At 33.5% G+C, this 20,812-nt stretch overlaps 1 protein-coding gene across 7 annotated transcripts in view; it reads left to right on the forward strand.

Annotated features, from left to right (window-relative positions):
* GSTCD (glutathione S-transferase C-terminal domain containing) overlaps positions 1-20,812 on the forward strand; it is a 133,483-nt gene that overhangs the window by 25,150 nt on the left and 87,521 nt on the right. For all 7 annotated transcript variants that reach the window (XR_004283233.1, XM_032333064.1, XM_032333063.1 and 4 more), the window contains exons 4-5: positions 1,613-1,864; positions 5,617-5,710. Coding sequence is in view for 6 of the 7 variants with exons in the window: in XM_032333064.1 (XP_032188955.1) it covers positions 1,613-1,864; positions 5,617-5,710 (346 nt within the window). In the remaining variant the exon portion in view is untranslated. The remainder of the gene's footprint in view (positions 1-1,612; positions 1,865-5,616; positions 5,711-20,812) is intronic.

Raw genomic sequence — 20,812 nt, forward strand, 5'->3', positions numbered from 1 at the left:
TTTGCATTCCCACGAGCAGTGAATGAGAGTTCCCATTGCTCCACATCCTTGTCAGCTTTTGCTGTTGTCGGGGTTTTGCATTTTCACCCTTCTGATAGGTGTACAATGGTGTCTCCTTGTTGTAACTTGCAATTCTTTAATGATACAAGGTGATGAACATTTTCTCATACATTTATTTGCCAACTATGTATCTTTGTTGTCATATATATAACTGGCCAACTACATAATTCTGAGGTGTCTTTTCAGATCTTTTGCCCATCTTTTTAATTGGTTGTTTTCTTGTTGAGTTGCCCCAATTTATATATTGTATATTATTATTATTGTATATTATTTATATATTGTATTATTGTATTGAAATCAATACTAAAAGTATAGGAAACATTTCACTAAAGAAGATATTTGAATGGCAAATCAGTACATGATGCTAAACATCATTAGTCACAGGGAAATGCAAACCAAAATCATAGTGAGATACTACCACACATCCAGTAGAATAGTTCTAATAAAAAAAGACTGACAATACCAGTCATTGGCAAGATTTGGAGAAACTGGGACATTTCTAGTGGGGTTATAAAATGGTACAACTGGGGTGCCTGGGTGGCTCAGTGGGTTAAGCCTCTGCCTTCGGCTCAGGTCATGATCTCAGGGTCCTGGGATCAAGCCCCACAACGGGCTCTCTGCTCAGCGGGGAGCCTGCTTCCTCCTCTCTCTCTGCCTGCCTCTCTGCCTACTTGTGATCTCTCTCTCTCTGTGTCAATTAAATAAATAAAATCTTTAAAATGGTACAACCATCAGAGAGAGGAGTTAGGCAGTGTCTTTAAAACCGAAGCATACCATTTCCCTACAGCCTAGCAACTTGGCTCCTAGTATCTACTCCTAAGAAATGAAAAACATTCATACACAAATACTGATGCATGAGTTCATAAAGTAATATCATTTATAATGATCAAAACTGAAAACAATGCAAATGTCCATCAACTACTAAATGGATAAGCAAAATATATTATTCCACACAATGACTACTACTTATAATGAAAAGAAACAAACTACTGGGGCGCCTGGGTGGCTCAGAGCATTAAGCCTCTGCCTTTAGCTCAGGTCATGATCTCAGGGTCCCGGGATCAAGCCCCACATCCAGGCTCTCTGCTCCACGGGGAGCCTGCTTCCCCCCACCTCTCTCTCTGCCTACCTCTCTGCCTACTGGCGATTTCTGTCAAATAAATAAAAAAAATCTTAAAAAAAACCAAACTACTGATAAATGCAACTACATGATGGACCTCAGAAACTTAATGCTGAGTGAAAAGAGACAGATTTTATGATTCCACTTATATGAAATACTAGAGAAGGCAAATCACATGGAAACCAAATCAGTGGTTGCTTGCAACTAACTGAGGAAGCAGAGATTGACTGCAGGTCGTCACAATGGAAGCTTTTGGTGTGATATAAGTGTTCTAATACTGGATTGTGGTGGTAGTTACATAACCGTATGAATCTGTTAAAACTCACAGAACCGTACAATTAAAATGTGTGAATTTTATGGTATGTGAAGGTACCTCAGTGGCTATTACAAAAGACAGTATGTAATAGTATGTTTTGTTCTTTGCCTGCCTAGGTAATTATCTGCAAGAAACTTTCTGAAAAGCTGATAGAATTTCCACTGTTGGCTGCTTGGTACCAGAGGATTCAGGAAGTGCCAAGAGTAAAAACAGCAGCTTCTCAGTGTGGAATCCAATTTCTCCATTTACCAGAGTTGCTGACCGCCTCAAATGAACAAGATTCAAACTTAAGTGAGGTCCCAGGTGTAGAGGAGCAAAATGATGCTTCATTTATAGGAGGACCAAGGCCCACTATGACCAAGTTAATGGTACTTAAAATGTTTTTCTGAAAATTTTCTTTGAAAAATTTCATGTGATAATGTTGTTGAGCGTTCTACCCCAACTTGTAATCATTTATGCACATTATTTTTGTTTTAAATTTTATTTGTTAACTCTTTTATATCACTCTTACCCAATTAATATTTCTATGTGTTTTGCATATAAATGAGGTATAGTAAATTGAAAATTTTTATTAGTCTTTGGAGTCAAAACTTTTTTTTCCTTAATATTCAAGACATTGGCTAAGGTCATATCATATTTGGTCAAATTGTTTTAACCTGATTTTTTTGTTGCAAGGTTTTGGTCTCAGTTTTTAAGTTTTGAGATGATGATTTGAAGTTAAAGATTATGAAAATGAATATCTCAATTTACTTGCCAAGGTTTTGTCTAAATTTAAGATTTTTAGTTCTTTGAATTTTGTTTTTACTTTCTTATCTTAATGCCTTTTTATGTAACACATAGGATTTTTTTTCTCTCTCTTTGCAGCAAGATTTGTTTCTGATAATACTAATTGTAGAAGTTTTCCCAATAGGATTTATTTTCTCTATGATTCTAAACAATTTACAAAAATGTCTTAACTTCAACTACTTAAAGATTTATTTAAATAGAGGAAAAATCAGGAAGTAATTTGAGCTATTCATCTGAGTAGTCATATTGGAAAAATATTCATTATATTTTCCCACTTGAGTTAGGAAGTATTTGAGTTCTGTGGTTAACAGGAAGTTTGGTGAATTAGAAAAGCGCAAGATTTTTGTAGTGATATCAGCCCCTTATCTCATCATTTAAGCTTTGTTAGTCTAGTGATGAAACAATGAAATAGGATTTTATAGTTGATTTTAGAAGAAGGTACCAAGGCATGTCCAAATCTTGATCAGATCACTATACTGTGTAGGGATCTCAGTTTCACCTCTTGAATTTTTCTAGATAAATAATAATCAATAGAATAATTTGCTTTGCATTAAAATACTAATTTTCAAAATTTCAACTAAAAATCTGCTTTTAATTCATACTTAAACCATCTTAAAAGAAAATTAGTGATTCAGATTTTTCTAGCTGTTTTTCTAGCAATAAAATGACATTAGGAAAAACGTGTATTTTATACATATTAAAAATATTTATATACAATGAGAAATCAATAACAAATTTGAATTCAGGAAAAGTTAACAATTATAAAATAACCTGTCTTGTAATAACATAAAAAATAAAATGTCCTGAATTTTTAATTACAGGGGATGTGTTAGTTCAGGTCCCTCAAACAGAACCAAGATGGGGTTGGATATGCAAGAGGTCTACTGAGGGAAATATGTGAGGTAAAGTCGGGAGGGAAACAGAGGCAGCTGAGAGAGCCTTCAGTCTATGATGCAGGTTTGACCCCTGTGCATGAGACAGGGAAGGAAGGATGATAGGGTTAGAAAAGTTTTAGACATCATTGCAGGTCTAAGAAAGTTTTGGCAAGCCAGTGGGGAATCCTTGAGGCTAAATCCTCTGTCAGAGGGTTCCATGTTTCTCAGGAATAGGCCTGCCATGGTATCTCAGCCACTCTCAGGCATTTGCTTGGGAGCAGCCCATAGGAAGACTACTAGGGTCCAGGTGACTTGGATTTTATTCCCAGCTTTGTAGCTAAGCAAACATTGTGACCTTCAGTGTGTTGTTTAACCAAAGGGTCTTCATTTCTCAATTTATAAATTAGGAGAATATAGTAGATATTTTGTACGATCCTTTTCTGATTTTAAATCTCATGATTATATTAAAAAATGGGACATTACATTAACAATTTTTTAAAAAGGCTCAAATCTGAAAATAAGTTAAAATTTCTATTTTTAATTCTAACTTGAAAGTACATATTAGATACAATAAATGTTTCTTTTTAGCAGGACATTATTTTTGCTACTTATTAGTGAATTATTGACATTTGTTTAGAAAATTAGTAAGTATTATATTAAAATAATAAATTATGTGAAGGTAACAGTAACTATTAATTTTTGTGTAGTCACAGTATTTTGTGCCAATTACGTAAGGACAAATGATATTGGTGCCAAGTGGAAGTATCAAATAGTAAAGTATTAGGATCATTCACATCTCACTTTTTTTCTCCCTTTTGTTTTCTTTGGCATATACTTGCCCCTAAAATTTCCCTTATTCTCCAAAGGTTTTAGATTTATTTATTCAGTTAGTCAAAAAATGTATGTTTAGTCATTGTTTTGAATGCGGGATATCTGAAGAACAAATTGGACTACCTTCATGGGCCTTATATTCTGGTGGGGGAGGTAAATAAAAAATGTGGAGGTAAATAAAAAATGTTAACACATTAGGTAATAATAAGTGCAACAAAAAGTAATATGGGATAAGGGGTGGAGGTTATGTGGGTGGCAGGGAGGCTTATCTGACTAGGTGAAGACATTGAGCAAATGACCTAAATAAACTGAAGATTTGAAGGAAGTATTCTAGGCAGAGGGTCCAGTGAGTGAATAAAACCTGAGCAAATCTGTAGAGACAGAGGGTAGATTAGTAGTTACCTAGGGCCAGGAGCTGAGAGGGGGAAATAGAGAGTACATTTACTAATGGATACAGGACTTCTTTTTGAGATGATGAAAATATTTTCAAATTAGCGTTCATTGTGGCACAACTGTGAATATAAAAACTTTTGAATTGTATGCTTTAAATGTAATGGTGTGTGAGTGATATATAGTATTTTTTGAAAAGACCCTAAGGTAGGATTAAATTTGGTGAAATGAGGGAGAGCAAGTTTAGTATGGCTAGGCTAGAATAAGGGGGACTAGAATAGAATAGCGGTAGATGATGTCAGAGAGATGTGTATTTTTCTGGAAGCAAGTAAGTGCTCTAGACCTCTAGACATAAAGATATCTCTACCTCAACAAAAAACTTTATACTACTTCCTTTTCATAATTTTTAAAGTAATCTCATGAACTTACTGATTCAAATTAGTGATCGATTCTTGGAGATTTTTCTTTCAGATAGGATATTTCTAAAGATAAAAAACCTGAACTATGGATATCTATCTGTGAGCTATGTACCCAGAATGTGATTGCAAGGGGTCTGGGAATCTGTATGTATGCCACACACTGTCTACAGTACATAAATGCAGTATGTCTGCAGTTAAATAAATACACAACTTTTGACATAGGGAAGGAGCTTGAGTTTTTTTTATACATTGAAAAGTGGTCCTCATTTCTTAAAATGTTGGGAACCATTTGGTTAGAACAGAGGAATCCATTTTTAGAGGCATTACAAGCCTCTCTAACTATGAATGATGTTTTGGGGTGTTATGTTGAAATGGGGCTTTTCATCCTATAAATGTAACTCCTAGGCTGTTAACTATTTCATATATGTAAAGACAGATCTTGATGGATATATGGAATCGGTTTTTTATTATCCCTGTGTGGAATTTTTTGATAAAATTTTTATCTTCAGGTTGACTTTTCTTTTTGACTCCCAATTTATTTTGAAGTGTAGGTATATTTATTTCCATGTAGTTTTAGGCAATAATTTAAAAATAGCATTTTTTGTTATCTTGGTATAAAAAAAACAGGAAAGTAATTGTTCTGTCTAAAAACACATTGTATTTCTTATGTCACTTAATATTTTGAGGAACATCTAATGATTGTTAATATTTATTTCCTTCTTGCCACTATAGAAAAGAGAAATTTGGCCTTCTAAAATATAACAGGATTTTATTAATTCATTAATTTTAAAGAGTCTATTTCCTATTTACTATTTCTAGGAAAAAGGCATTGAAGTGATGTTTTCCCCTCACCCTTGCCCTACTTGGACCCTTGATTGGAGTAGTCTTCCTGCAGCAGTGAGCCCAAAGGAAGGTGAGTTTTTTGTTGTTGTGTGGTTTTTTGTTTTTGTTTTTGTTTTTTTCCTTCCTTCAAGTTTTAATCTTAGTTCCAATACCCTCTTCAGATCCATCTTTCAATTCTCTAATTCTCTCTTTGACTTTATCTAATATTTTGATTGTACTATCCACTGAGTTTTCTTTTTCCCCCCTAATTATTTCTTTCTTTTTAAGTTTTTGTTTTAATATCAGCTGGTTAACATGTAGTGCTATATTAGTTTCAGGTGTACAATTTAGTGATTCAACAATTCCATACATCACCCTGTGCTCATCACTACAAGTGTACTCCTTAGTCCCCATCACCTATTTAACCCATTCCCCAACTCTCCTCCCCTCTGGTAAACATCAGTTCTCTATAATTAAGAATATTTTTCTTGATTTGTCTCTCTCTCTCTTATTTTTCCCTTTTGCTTGTTTGTTTTGTTTCTTTAATTTCCTGTGAAGTTTTCCTTACATTTTTATTATAAAAAGTTCACATATACACATTGCTCAGATTCAACATTTCTCACATTTTCCTACAATTGTTTAATCTATTCCTTTTTATTTCTTTCAAAGTATTTTGAAGGAAATTCCAGACAACATGCCATACTATAGTATGTACATCTAAGAAATACAGCCATTCTAAATAATTGCCATGTCATTATCACACCTAATAAAAATTAACAAAAATTCCTTGATCCTTTAATAAGCAGTACATAATCATTTTCCCCTGTTTAAAGTATTGTTTGAAAAAGATATCTTTATAATTAGGTTTTTAGTTAAATAATTATGTTTTTTATTGCTAGAAATTTTATTTGGGTTGTTTGTTTTAATAATGACTTTTTCCTTGCCCATGTTTATAATTTCCTCTTTTCATAATTTTTTAAGCATAGTTATTTTATTTTCTATATCTGTTACATAATAGCTGATGTCCACAGAGACCTAATTTTGCTGTTTGTTTTTTCTGTTGACTTCATTCTTGGTGTCTTATTTAGTAATTATATATTTTGAATTCATTTAAGGGCTAATTAAATCTGTGGGAATCTTGTGGGGCCTGGGTTAGGAATAAATTTCGTTAGTAAGGATTTATATTTGCTTATGCTAGGCATCTCAAGGTACTAGAATTTAAGACCTGTTAGCATTATGTTTTCAGCTTTAGATTCCTTTAACCTTTTCATTTGGAGCTGAGGTTTAAACAGAAAAGTTACCTTTTATCATCTCCCTTTGCTATTGAGTCTGACTTTTTTTTTAATGCATCTTTTCATGGGGAATATAGCTTTTCAAGGTTTCTACTTTCATGTAGTGATAATAGTTTCAGCACTCCACAATGATAGGGATCCAGGACTAGCCTCTCTTCTTTGTCTTGCCATTAAAGCTCAGATCCCTGTTAGCAAAATACCCTCCTGGCAGCTGGTGTCAGTTCAAGATTATTACACGACTTTTTAGTTCCTTTCCCCTTTGTTAAGGCCGAATGGGTTTTCCTTACTCTTGGAAATCCATTTAGGTAGGCAAAAAATGATTGTTGAGTTTTATATAGCATTTTAAGTGTTTTTAGGTGGAGAGCATTTTTATTACTCAATGTTCTACTTCTTTAATTGTTTGGTTATTCTTTGATTTTATACCAAGCCAAATAAAACTTTTGATTTCCAAATGCTCTTTGAAATTGTTTGCCTGCCTTTTTGATGTTCTTCTCCTCTGTGATGCTTCCTAAGTATTGTCTCTGTCTCACTCATCAATTTAGTATGTCAATCAAGCAAATAAGTTAGGATTTTTCCAGAATGGAGTAAGATTTTTATTAGACAATTAAGAACTCTGCCTCAAAGATGTTTTATAACAATTAAATTCATTTTTTGGTCTTTGTTAAATATATCAAACATAGTTATTAATGAATTTGTTAATGTTTTAATTTTATATATTTTCTGACATTTTGAAGATTTTAAATGTTTGTTTTTATTGTCCTTGCAAGACTCTGGTTATGGTAGATTTTAGACAGGTTAAAACTATAGTAAATGAAAATCAGATTTTCATTAATATTTATATTTACTAGAAATGAATACAGAGATTTGTAAGAGCCACATGTTTTGCTTTACTCATAATTAATTTACTATGAAGTCAAAATAATATTTTCAGTTATTAATTGAGTAATCAATTACATCTGCTACCAACTCAGAGATCTAACATTAAGCATTCATGACTGGTCGTTTTACTGGTTAGAACTGCATATCTAACAGAGTTCATGGAATATATTATTCATTATATCCCTTTAATTGGATCACCTAGTTTTCATAAATATTATGACAAACAAGGAGCTATAACAGCAGAGCTACATGATTTATTTACGTTTCATTCTCTGTTCTTAAAAGGTTTATATATAGTCTGTGATAAACTAAGGTAGAATTTTTGCTTGTAGATTTTGTTTTCAGTTCCGGCAATTTCAATATTGCACAGTAATAGGATTGCTATGAAATGAAATTATTATACATACTGGTGTGGAGGTCATTGTGAAAGTGTTCTCATGATTTGTGTTCTGGTAATTTTAGAAGAGAGAGAATTGTAATAAGATTTTATTAGTACTAGGTTCATTTGGATGTCACAAAGTCTGACTCCTTATGTGGAATCCATTGAGTTACATCAAGATTATGGTACATATAATACGAATCATTCTCTTTACTAACAAAGGCTGTATTGATCCTCATGATGGACGCTTATTTCTTAAGCTTGTCTAATCTCCCAACCTCTGTTATTACCCATTTCTCTCCCCACATCCTACATACTATTCTTTGAACTTTTCAGGTCCCTTCATGTGACCTATATCTATTATTTCTATTCTTCACTTTTATTTTCCTCCAGCCTTAAATATTATTCTTTCTACTTCCCATCCTATTGAATTTATACTCATCTTTTAAGGATCAGTTCAATTGCTGCTTCTTCATTAAGCCTTCTGCATGTGCCTTGGAGTCAGCCTGCCCGAGTTTCTTACCTGGACTACTACTATACTAACCTAACTGCTAGAAAGTCTATGTCTAGATTCTCAATTTCTCTGGGCCTCAATTGCCTCATCTGTAAAATGGGGATAAAATAGTATATACCTTAATGAGATTGTTGGTATATTCAATGAATTAATGTATCAAGTACTTAGTACAATGTATCAGGCAGAATTAGTCACTCCCTCTCAACATTTCTTAGTACTTTCTTATACTTTGTTTTTGGGACTTATGATATGCTTACACTATAATTATATATATGCATGTTTTTCTTCTCTAGTGGACCGTGAGCTCTTTGATTATAGAATTAGGTACTCAATAATTTTTTACTAAATTAATTTGAATTGAGGGGCAACTGCCTTTAGTTCAGGTCATGATCCTGGAGTCCCAGGATTGAGGCCTGTATTGGCCTCCCTGCTCAGCAGGGAGTCTGCTTCTCCCTCTGATACTCTTCCTCTCATGCTCTCTCTCTGTTTCTCTCATTCTCTCTCTCTCAAATAAATAAAACCTTTAAAAAGAATTTATTCAAAATGAGACTATAGTTCCTTTTAGTTAACTTCTCAAATGTCTAGTTAAACCAGGCAACTTGGAATTCTTTTGTCTCTATAGATTTAACTTACATAATCATTATTACTGTTGTCATTACTACTACTACTACTATTACTACTATTACTACTGTTATTCTAGTTTATGGACTGTTTAAGAATAAGTTGCAAACATTATGCCTCCTTATGCTACTTCACCTCCAAGAATAAACTGTCTGCTTTATGGACAAAGACATTTTCTTAGTCCTTTTCTCACAGCCATAGTACAATTATTCAAACAAGCTCTGTAATTCAGTACGTACTATTATCTAATCCACAGTCCAGTTGATTGTAGTACATTTAATTGTCATGTCACTTTAGTCTCCTTTCACGTGAAATGATTTCTTAGCCTTTGTCTTTCAAGATGGACTGTTTGGAAGATTTCAGGCCAGTTTTTTGTAGAACTGTTAGGGTCCGTGATCAAAGGAGCAAGACTGACACAAAGCGAAGGTCAAGCAAAGCTTTATTTCGCACCAAGTATTGAGAATCAAACTGACCCATCAGGGCTGCCTCTTACAGAGAGAGCGACCCCTCCCAGCCTCACAGACTAATTTTTATAGAGCAAAGGCCGTGTGGTTGAGCCTGGTTCACACAGGTGGCCAATGAGATTGCAACACACAGAGAAAGTTGCACAGTCATGCTAGGTCACACACAGGTGGCCAGTTGAATTACAATTCACCCTATAGTAGCTATTTGAACTAGCGTATCGCCTTGGTCAGAATTGGCGCCCAAAAGGCGGGGCCCACATTCTTTAGGGAGTTAGAGATTGGATGTCTCCACCTGGCCTGACTCATACTTGCATTCGGGCTCTGTTATCTCCACTTCACCTGACCCATCCTTGTATTTGGGCTCTGTTATCAGGGACTGGTCAACCATATTTTACTGGTTTCCTGGACTTGCTTAGATTCAAGTTACGCATTTTGGCAGAAACACCACCGAGATGAAGTTGTTGCCTTCTCAGTGCATCATAAGAGACGGCACCTTACACCAGTTTGGGCCCAGTGATGTGAACTTTCATCATTTGGTTAAGGTGGTATCTGCCACGTGTTTCTACTGTAATGTTAGTGTTTTGCTCTATAGAATTAATAAGTATTTTATGGGGAGCTATTTGAGACTACATAATGTCTTGTTTTCAAAATGTCACTGACTAGTCTATATTTATTTGATAGTTCTTGCCTGTGTTAGTTATAGAATGGGGATTTTTCAGCTCTATCATTCTTCTATATGTATTAGTTGCCACACCACTGTAAGAACGTTTTTCCCATCTATCATCTATGTATCTATTATCAGTATTGATTCAGGACTTATTTTATTAAGTAAGTTATAATCCATCACTGTTGTTATTTATTTCAGTACTCAGGTCATCCCAAGTTATGAGTCTCTTCCAACTGGCTCCTGATCTCTTGGAACTGACCTTATCTTTCTATGACCAGTTCCTTAAATTTTAGAGAAACAAAATATCACAGGTTAATTTTATCTTTTTTTTTTTTTTTTTTAAAGATTTCATTTATTTTTCAGAGACAGAGGGAGAGAGCGCGAGCGAGCACAGGCAGACAGAGAGGCAGGCAGAGGCAGAGGGAGAAGCAGGCTCCCTGCCGAGCAAGGAGCCCGATGTGGGACTCGATCCCAGGACCCTGGGATCATGACCCGAGCCGAAGGCAGCTGCTTAACCAACTGAGCCATCCAGGCGTCCCAGGTTAATTTTATCTTTTCCCTGCCTCAGTCTTAGAGTCTGCTGCGTCTCCAAGGAGCTCTGGTTCCCTTTAGTAGAGAACAGCATTTAGAAACTAAAATTTGGGCACCAGGTTTGCTAATTGCTAATGGAGTGTTATTGCTTCTAGGTCCTCTCAGCAGTGAGATGCACGTATAGATAGATCTATGAGGAAAAAGATGTACGTACACACATACACGTACATAAACACGTCGCTGCCTACTGTTCTGTTTGTATATTTGTGTTATCTATCTGTATTAAAAAATGGTGAGATGGGTGCCAGGGTGTTCAGTCAGTTAAGCATTTCTCTTCATCTCAGATCATGATTCCAGGGTCCTGGATCAAGCCCTGCACCTGGACTGTCTGCTCAGGAGGGTCTGCTTCTCCCTCTCCCTCTGTGCTCTCTCTCTCAAGTAAATAAATACAATCTTTAAAAAATAAATAAATAAAAACCAATGTTCTTTAAAAAAATTGTTGAGATTATACTGCTATCTCTAATTCCAATCCAAATCTGTAAAATTCTTCTTAGTTTTTCCAAATTCAATGTCTATATCAACCTTTCTCAACAGTAAAAATGATAGCTCCCAATATCATCTATTTATTTGCTCATTTGGTAATGAGTAAATTTGTGTATAAGTAAACAGTTATTTGAGAATTGTTATATCCCTATCTCTGTGAAGAATATACTTACTAAGTTGAATTCCAGATAGTTTATTTTCATTTTTGCATGTATATAGTCAAAGTTCTTATACAGATAGTTATGATTAAATGGTTCTATAGAAGATGAATTATACAAAAGTAAAGAATGAAAGGTTTAAGTTAGTATTAATCATATGCCCTGATAGAAAATCTTCAACCAACGGTCTAGTTTCCTACTGCATTATATATATTATATAACATACATGATACACACACACACACACACACACACACACACACATATTAACAAAAGTAAGGAAAGAAAGATTTAGGTTAGTATTAATCATGTGCCCTGATAGAAATCTTCAAACAACAGTCTCCTACTGTATTATATATATATATAAAATGTACTATTTTATATATTATATTTATATATATTATACTATTAATTATTACTTTTGACTTCAAATAACTGTGATTTTCTACTTCAATGAACTAGGATAGATACTTGTGAGTCTGACAAGTCCTTTTGTTAAGTCCAGGGACACTTCTGTTCTTGCCTTCTGACTTTTTGCCCTCTGAGCATGAAAGAGAGAATGATATAAGATTTAGAATAGGGCTGCCGTAAGCCACTCCATGTAATATTTCTCTGTAGCCATCTTTATTCTCTGGTAGTTTTTAGGTGAGGTTCCTATATTAGGAATTGCTCGTAGCCTAGAGTAACCATATCATAAGAGGGGAGGAGCCTCAGAAGTATGACCTTATAAAGATAAGGCAACAAGAAGATAGTTGTTTCAGTTACAGTCTCTTTCATTCTTATATTCAAAATTACACTGTCTTAGAAATATGGACCAATTAGATATATTGAAGACCTTGGTTTTGCTGTTGAGCTGCATGAGAGCATCATCCCCAAGGGAGACTGATGTGGAGGTAGTGCATAAAAACCCTCAACATTACCATTCATTCACCTTCCCATCTCCCACCACTCAGTTTAGAGTATACACTTAGTTTGAGATAAAAGAAAAAATGGCAGAGTTTTACTGGAAGGATATCGTTAAGTTCTCATCTTTCTAGAGGGCTTTAAACCCTGTAGATTTTATTTGCTTGGGATAGACATTTATGAATTATAAACTGGTATATTTTAGCTCCTTTATATAAATCATTGATTAAATTTATGGTTTTAAGAGAATATATAATTTTTCAATCCTAGTGGATCTGTCTTATTACCAAGATAGTTCTATTAACATTCATATATATAATATATATTATGTGTATATTTAAATATATTTATGTATTTTATATTATATACATATTTATTATGTAATTATATTTTTATATAGCATATAAACAGTATATATAGCATATATATATACTATATTATATATAGCATATATAGTGTATAGTATATATAGTATTATATAGTAATATATTTACATGTTTAATGTATTATGTTTATATACTTATATATGTAATAGATGCATAATAATACACAACATAATTTAATAGTACATCCTAAAACCGATGATAATATTTTATAATTATATAATATAAATATAAGTGTATATTTATAAATATAGATGACTATGATTTTAAATTTTATGATGCTATGCAATTTTATATAAATATCCAGTTTTTTCCCCACTTAATTTCTGTAAAATATTTGGGGTTGAAAATGAATGAATTGATCCTTGACATTAAGAAAAAAATATAAAATGAGGTAGTGATATGTGATATAACTAGTAAAAATTGGCCTCAGTGTAGTCTGTGCTATCACCACCCACCTTTTATGTATGCTTCTATAGGCCAACAGGATCACCTTTCCTTTATTCTTCCAGTGGAAGTGATTTGGGTAAGCAAGGGAAGTCAGGGTCTTTGGAGAGGGTTGGGGCCAAGTTAGAGAAAGGAAGGACTAAACAGCCTTTGCCCCATCAGTGATTCTTAACCCCAGGGGACATGGTAAATAGTATTATTTATTGCTGTTTTTGCCAGATGGCCAGGGAAGCACGAAGTTTATCATAACGAAGAATTGTCTCACACACAGGGCATAGCATAAGTAATGCCCTCCTTCAGGAAATTTAAATGTAAAAGTTTGTTTTGGGGCCTCTGGGCAAGGTTTATAAAAAAACTTCATTGTCCTTAAGCCATTGCTTTTCAAACTAGGACATCCATCAACATCATTTGGAAAGCTTATTAAAACAGGTTCCTGGGTCCTAACCCACAGTTTCTCATTCAGATCTCAGATGGGGCTCTAGAATTTGCCTTTCTAAGATGCATCCTACTAATGCTGCTTCTGTTGCTTTGGGGATCACACTGTGAAGTAATTACCATAGGTAACTGATTTAGTACATGCATTGGCTGCTTTGATTTCAGTGTTTGCCACCAAAATGAGATGAATGACAAGGTTAAGCTTTCTAAAATTTTTCCTCACAAATTAAAAAATTACTTTACTGCTTTTTGCATGTATTATGTCAAATATAAGAGCTTGTGCAGACCTCTGAACCATTTGGTAACTATGAAACCTTCTACTTTAAGTCAAGTATACTAAATCATAGTAGCAAATCTAAGTGAAAGTAGAAGTATCTTATAAGGTACACAAAAATAACTGTCTTAAATTTTTTTCTGAAATACTAATCTTAGATTTTCCTGTTTTCCACTTCACCATACTAGATAAGACATAATTGGCATATTATTTTCTGACGAAAAAAAAAATTACTCTCCAGGAAGACAATATAAGAATATATTTCTCCAAACATTTTTTGTTTATATTGAACAGTTTTAGATTATAAGTCTATCACATTTTGAACTTTTTGGCATTTAAGGTACTAAAAGCACACCAAGAGAATGAGATCAAAGGTTTGAGTTTTTTTCTTCTTCTGGGAAAAAAAGTTTCCCAACATAAATATTTTTCATTTTCCTAAGTTATACTTAACTGTGAAATCTAAAACCTGACCATATTTGACTCAGAACCATACAAATTTATAACTATTTTCTCTTCTTTCAAGGGTAAGGTTCTCAACACGCATTTTGGTACTTTACCAAAAGTAATAATGGCTTTTATTTAAACTGCAATTTAATCTGAAACTAAAAACCTCTAAAAGATAGTATATATAAATATAAACAGAATTTATATTAAGTAGTTCAAAATATAACAAGATTGCAAAGAACAAGTTTGTAATTTGCTTAGTAGTACTTTTTTGAATGAGTACCAAACACTAATACACTGGTGTAGAGATTGAGATAGAGATATAAATCACATATGTATTATAAGTTACATTGTATAAACATGAATGGTATAGAGCAAACCATGTGTTGAATTCATCTCCTTTTCTTTTCTTTTTTTTTTTTTTAAAGATTTATTTATTATGGGGGGGGAGAGAGAGAGGGAGAGACTGAACCAGACTCCTCACTGAGAATAGAGCTCCATGCAGTGCTTGATCTCACAACCCTGAGATCATGACCTCAGCGGAAACCAAGTTTGATGCTTAACCAACTGAGCCATCCAGTTGCCCCCATTATAGAAGTTAGCTAGAGTAGGAGCAGAAGTAATTAGAGTGGGAGAGGTAGATAAAATAGGAGGCAAATTCTTCCAATTATTAATAGCATTAAACATTTCTTATATAAAAATGTTAATCTTTTATAGGAATAGTAAATATACTTGGTAATCATGAGAAGTAGTACTGATGGTAGAAATATTTTTGTATAGGTCTTAATGAGTAAACATGAATTTTTTAAATGAAAAAAAGGAACTGTACTATGTCATTATGGAGAGGAAGACAACATGAAATAGAGAACTAGGGGTACCTGAGTGGCTCAGTTGGTTAAGCCTCTAACTCTTGATCTCAGTTCAGGTCTTGATCTCAGGGTCATGAGTTCAAGCTCCACAGTGGGCTCCATGCTGGCCATGGAGCCTACTTAAAAAAAAATGTAATAGAAAATTAGTAGAAAGTTATCTTTATTTTTCAGTGTTATTTTCTTCATGTGAGATTTCGAATGGCTTAAAGTTTCTTCATGGAAATGTTAAAAGTAAAAAAAAAACATATATAATACACAATTTTATTTTAATTATATAGTAATAATACATTGAGTTTTATTTATTTAAGCCTTTTTTATTCGAACCTTTAAAAAATTAAACCTTTTAAAATTTCACATGAAGTAGCACTTAAAATAACTTGATCAAATTCTCCTCATATTTATTTACAGATTTAACATAATTTTTATTGAAATCCCAACAAGATTCCTTTGTAGATGTAGACAAACTTATTCTAAATTTTATATGGAAAAGAGAATTTGAAAAATAGTAGAGAATACCATTCTACTTGATGTTAAGACTTTCTGTATGGCTATAGTAATTAGAGATATATACATACAGATTAATAGAAAAAAATGGAAAACCTACAAAAAGACATAAAAGCAACTCAATGGAGGGAGGATAATCTTTCAATAAATGTTGCTAGATCAGTTGGACATCCATAGGCAAAGAAAAAGAATATCTAAATTGCACAACTCGTACAAAGTCAATTCACAATGCATCATGGGTTCAAATTTAAAATTTTAAACTATAAAACTTTCAAGGAAAATGTAAGAGACTATTTTTAGAGCTTTGAGACTGGGGATGGAAAAAGAGCTCTTACACATGACACCAAAAGCATGATGCATAAAAAATTTTTCTGATAAATCGGACTTCATTAAAATTAAAAATATTTGCTCTGCCAGACTGTTAAAAGCATAATAAAACAAGCCGAAAACTAGAAGAAAATATTTGCAAATTACAAATATAAACAAATATGAGGGGTGCCTGGGTGGCTCAGTTGGTTCTGTGTCTGCCTTCAGCTTGGGTCATGATCCCGGGGTCCTGGGATAGGGCCCCGCATTGCGCTCTCTGCTTGGTGGGAGCCTGCTTTTCCCTCTCCCTGCTGCTCCCCCGGCTTATACTCTCTCTGTGTCTGTCAAATAAATAAATAAAATCTTAAAAAAAAAAACAAAAACCAAATCTGACACAGAACTTGGATCTGGAATACATAAAGAACTCTCAAAACTTGACAATAAAAAACAAAAAATTCTTTTTTTAGAAAATTAGAAAATAAGCAAAAGAGATGAACAGACATTTTATTAAGAGAACGTGCAGTTGGCACATAACGCACTTGAGATATCATTATACACCTATCAGAATGGCTAAAATAAAAATAACAGCACCGTATGTTGAGGAGGGAGTAGAGAAACAATCACCCAAGCATTGCTGGGAAGAATGTAAAATGGTACAACCCCTCTGGAAAATAATTTGGCACTTTCTTATAAAACTGCACATACATATACCACAAAACTCAGCAATTACACTGTTGGGCATCTATCCCAAAGAAATGAAATCTTGTATTCATACAAAAACCTACCTATGAATATTCTTAATAGCCCCAAACTGGAAACAGCCCAAGTGTTCTTCAGTGGGTGGATGATTTTTAAACAAATTCCAATGAGTCCATGCAATAGAAATTACTCAGCAATAGAAGGGGAGGTACTATCAATACCTGTAACAACCTGGATGAATCTCAAGGACATTATGACTAATGAAAAAGCTGGTCTCCAAGGCTCTTATTTAACGTTCTCAACATGATAAACTTGGGGAGATGAAGAACAGATCAGTGGTTGGTAGGGAACAGGGATTGGTATGGCATAGTGCTGCTGCCTCTAAAGGGAGTTCCCTTATGATAAGGTGGTTATATCAATGTATACATTGAATCAAATTTCATCAGACTGTACGCACACAAATGAATGCAAGTGAAAACTGAGCGAGGTCTGTAGTTAACAGTATTGTAATAGCAATAATTTTCTACTTTTGATATACTACGGTTACATAAGATGTCACCTTTGGGGAAGCTGAGTGAGATGGTCACAGGGCTCTGCACTATTTTGCAACTTCCTGTGAGTCTATAATTTTAAAATAAAAAGTTAAAAATATAACTTAAGTAAAAATACTGGAAAAGGCCAAGAAGTAAAGAATAGTGAAATATTTCACAGCTCATCTTTTTTCAAAAATATCAGAAAAACTCTGGGGATCATTTATAAATCAAATGATAGTTTGATAAAAGGCTCAAACTACAAAGACATCGAGATGTATTTCCTTTATATGAATAGCAATTCAATGCTAATATACACAGCTAAACATTGACTTTTACTTTGACAGTCCATTTTACAGGTTGTTATTCTCAAGCTCCCAGGAAAATGGAGAAAGCCAAAATGACATAGCATAATATGAATTTCTTTATATCAATATTGCTTCAAAACAGTGATGAGTACAGCCTAGGATTAGCTCACATATTAATCCTGACTGAGTTTGCACTTGGACTCCTGCCCTGCCAGCAGAAACTTCATGGTTCCTTGAGGATGTCTTTTTGTCACACATGTTATAATGATATGGATGTCACCTTCATGAGAAGTAGAGAAAGTTCTTTTACTGAAAGCTTAGTAGTGTCCACTCTCAATTATACATTTGCATTTCAAACTACTGAAAATGAGACTGAGTAGTTTGTTTTGACTGTCAAAATGGTTGAGTGAGTAAGTTTATTTTGACTTTAGATCAGTTTAGTCACGTGTGGAAATGACACAGTTGTATAACATTGTACTACCAACTAAATCGTCTGGAACCACTTTGTATAAACAAGGCCTGAAAAAGAGTAGCAGGATTAAATTCAAGTGTTACGACTTTTACATCCTCAACAAAAATAAGTACAGGGCCAGTACCTACCATAGAGGTAGCGATCCTTTAGCTAGGGTAACAGTGATAAAAATATGTTCATAGCCTTGGTACCTTCATTCCACATAATATCCAACTCACTGTGTTGGGTGTTTTTGGTTTTGTTTTTTTTTGTATTTGTTTTTGTTTTAATCTCTTTTTTTCTTTTTATGCTTTTAAGCCATAAAACCAGATTGTCTTCTTAGGAAAATATAATGCCTTTTTTCCCCCACAGTGTACTTAACTGTGACATGTGTTAAAAAGTTAAAAAGTTTTTTTTCTCTTGGAATTAGATTTGCTGTAATTCTTCCCAGTATTATGTTATGCTTTGTTCTATTCTCTAGAGTTAGGCTTCAAGAACCCTATTTATAGATCATGTTTTTAAGTGCTTTGCAAGCAGACCCCATGATGACTGATTACCAAGAAAGGTTTTAATGGCCAGTTTATCCAGGGTCGACTACATAGAATATTTTAAGAGTGTTGCTTTTTAAAATAAAATACAAGTATTTGACATGAAGTATCTGTGTGATGAAATAAATTTTTCTGAATTTAACTTGATTAGGTTGTATATAGAATATAAACATCAGGGGCACCTGAGTGGCTTAGTGGGTTGAGCCTCTGCCTTCGGCTCGGGTCATGATCCCAGGGTCCTGGGATCGAGCCCCACGTAGGGCTCTCTGCTCAGCAGGGAGCCTGCTTCCCTGTCTCTCTGCCTATCTCTCTGTCTACTTGTGATCCCTGTCTGTCAAATAAATAAAATAAACTCTTTAAAAAAAAAAAAAAGAATATAAAAATCACTTCAAAACTTTTTTGTCTGTATACAAATGAACAAATTGAGAATTTATTGAACAATTAAGATTTGTGTCCATTCCTGACTCCACTAAGTCATTTATAATAGCACTAGGCAAGTTCGAAAGTTATAGTGGCTTGTTTTAGGAATATTATAAATTCACTAATCAGAAACCTCAAATTATCTATTTGAGTGAATAGTTATGAATTAGTATGTTTCAGATATTTAATTACTTCAAAAGGTTGAAATAGGATTTATGTGAAAAATGAAATACTTATTTCTGGAAACCAGTACCCAACAAGGGTTCTAATCTCTTCAGTTTATGGTTGAAATGTAGTTAGAGAAGAACCCCAATAATTCAGGAAGAGCTTTCTGGTTAATAGATCTGGAACACTGTCCTAGGCCTACTGTGTTTCCAATAGCAACTGACTTATCTTGGGCTGGAGATATGTACCCACTTCAAAAGAAGACTTTTCCTAAGAACTTCCTTCAGCTTTTTAGAGTTTTTCCAATGATCACTGATAATGGATACTGTAATGACAGGCTTTGGTATTTTAGAACAAGGCAGATTTGGATGCAGTTTTGCAGAAATTTTGCATTAGTTATTAATGCGTGGATTTTCAATAAGTACCCATCATAAGTGGGGCAAAACTATATTGTTGGTATCATCCAGAAGCAATGAGGAATAGGGAAGAATCTTTGCCATAAAACAAATATGACAAATATTTTGTTTCAGTGTTTTACATCATTTCTAATGAAAACAAATGAATAAGTAACACAAAATACTTGCAGTTATTTGCAGTCATATGTAAACTATATATTACTACTCTGAAAGCACTGACAACTTCTGTTTATAATTAATGCAAAATTAGCTCTGTATGAATACTACTATGTACATTTGCAGAAAGGTATTTCCACGTAAAACTTCGCTCCTCGATTGCCTTTCCAGTCTTCATTTGAATGTTTCACACTAAATAAGTTATACATAACTAAATAAATAAAAATTAATATAAAATATAAATATTAAATATAAATAATATGTTTTTATTTATATAAATAAAATATACAAATATAAATATTAATATAAAATATTTTAAAATATAAACATAAAAAATAAAATATAAATAAATAAATAAGCTTAAAAATTCTTAATATTGCTTCTTTCAAGAATTAAATTTTAAAAAGTGTTTAGAATCTCATATAAGAGAGGGAAAAACTAATGATGTGGGTCCTTATTTTTCTGCTGATGGAAATTAATTAGTATTCTTTCTTTCAGGTTTAATTGGCATTCTCTGTGCTAGCCCCAGACATTTATGATTAAAATCAGCTCGACAACATAATGAACTATTTTTTTCTGTACTTTGAACCAAGTCCTCTCAGCATTCAAACTCATTCATTATTTTTATTTAATTAGGTCTAACTCACATTGGAGAGATACCTGAAGCAAGGCGATTTCCCTAATAGCTATTCAATCACAATAGCTCACAGGCTTTGCAATAATTTAATTATTCAAGATTGAATCATCAGAAGAATTTAAAAAAATTATCCTTAACTAAAGGACAAAAGTGTGGTTGTAAATAGCAAACTACCATTATTTAAATGGCATCAGTATGTAGTGTTAGTAACCAATAGTGTAATGTTACTAGATGTGAATTTTATATACTT

Source organism: Mustela erminea, chromosome 2 (genome assembly GCF_009829155.1).
Source record: "Mustela erminea isolate mMusErm1 chromosome 2, mMusErm1.Pri, whole genome shotgun sequence".
Classification (NCBI taxonomy): domain Eukaryota; kingdom Metazoa; phylum Chordata; class Mammalia; order Carnivora; family Mustelidae; genus Mustela; species Mustela erminea.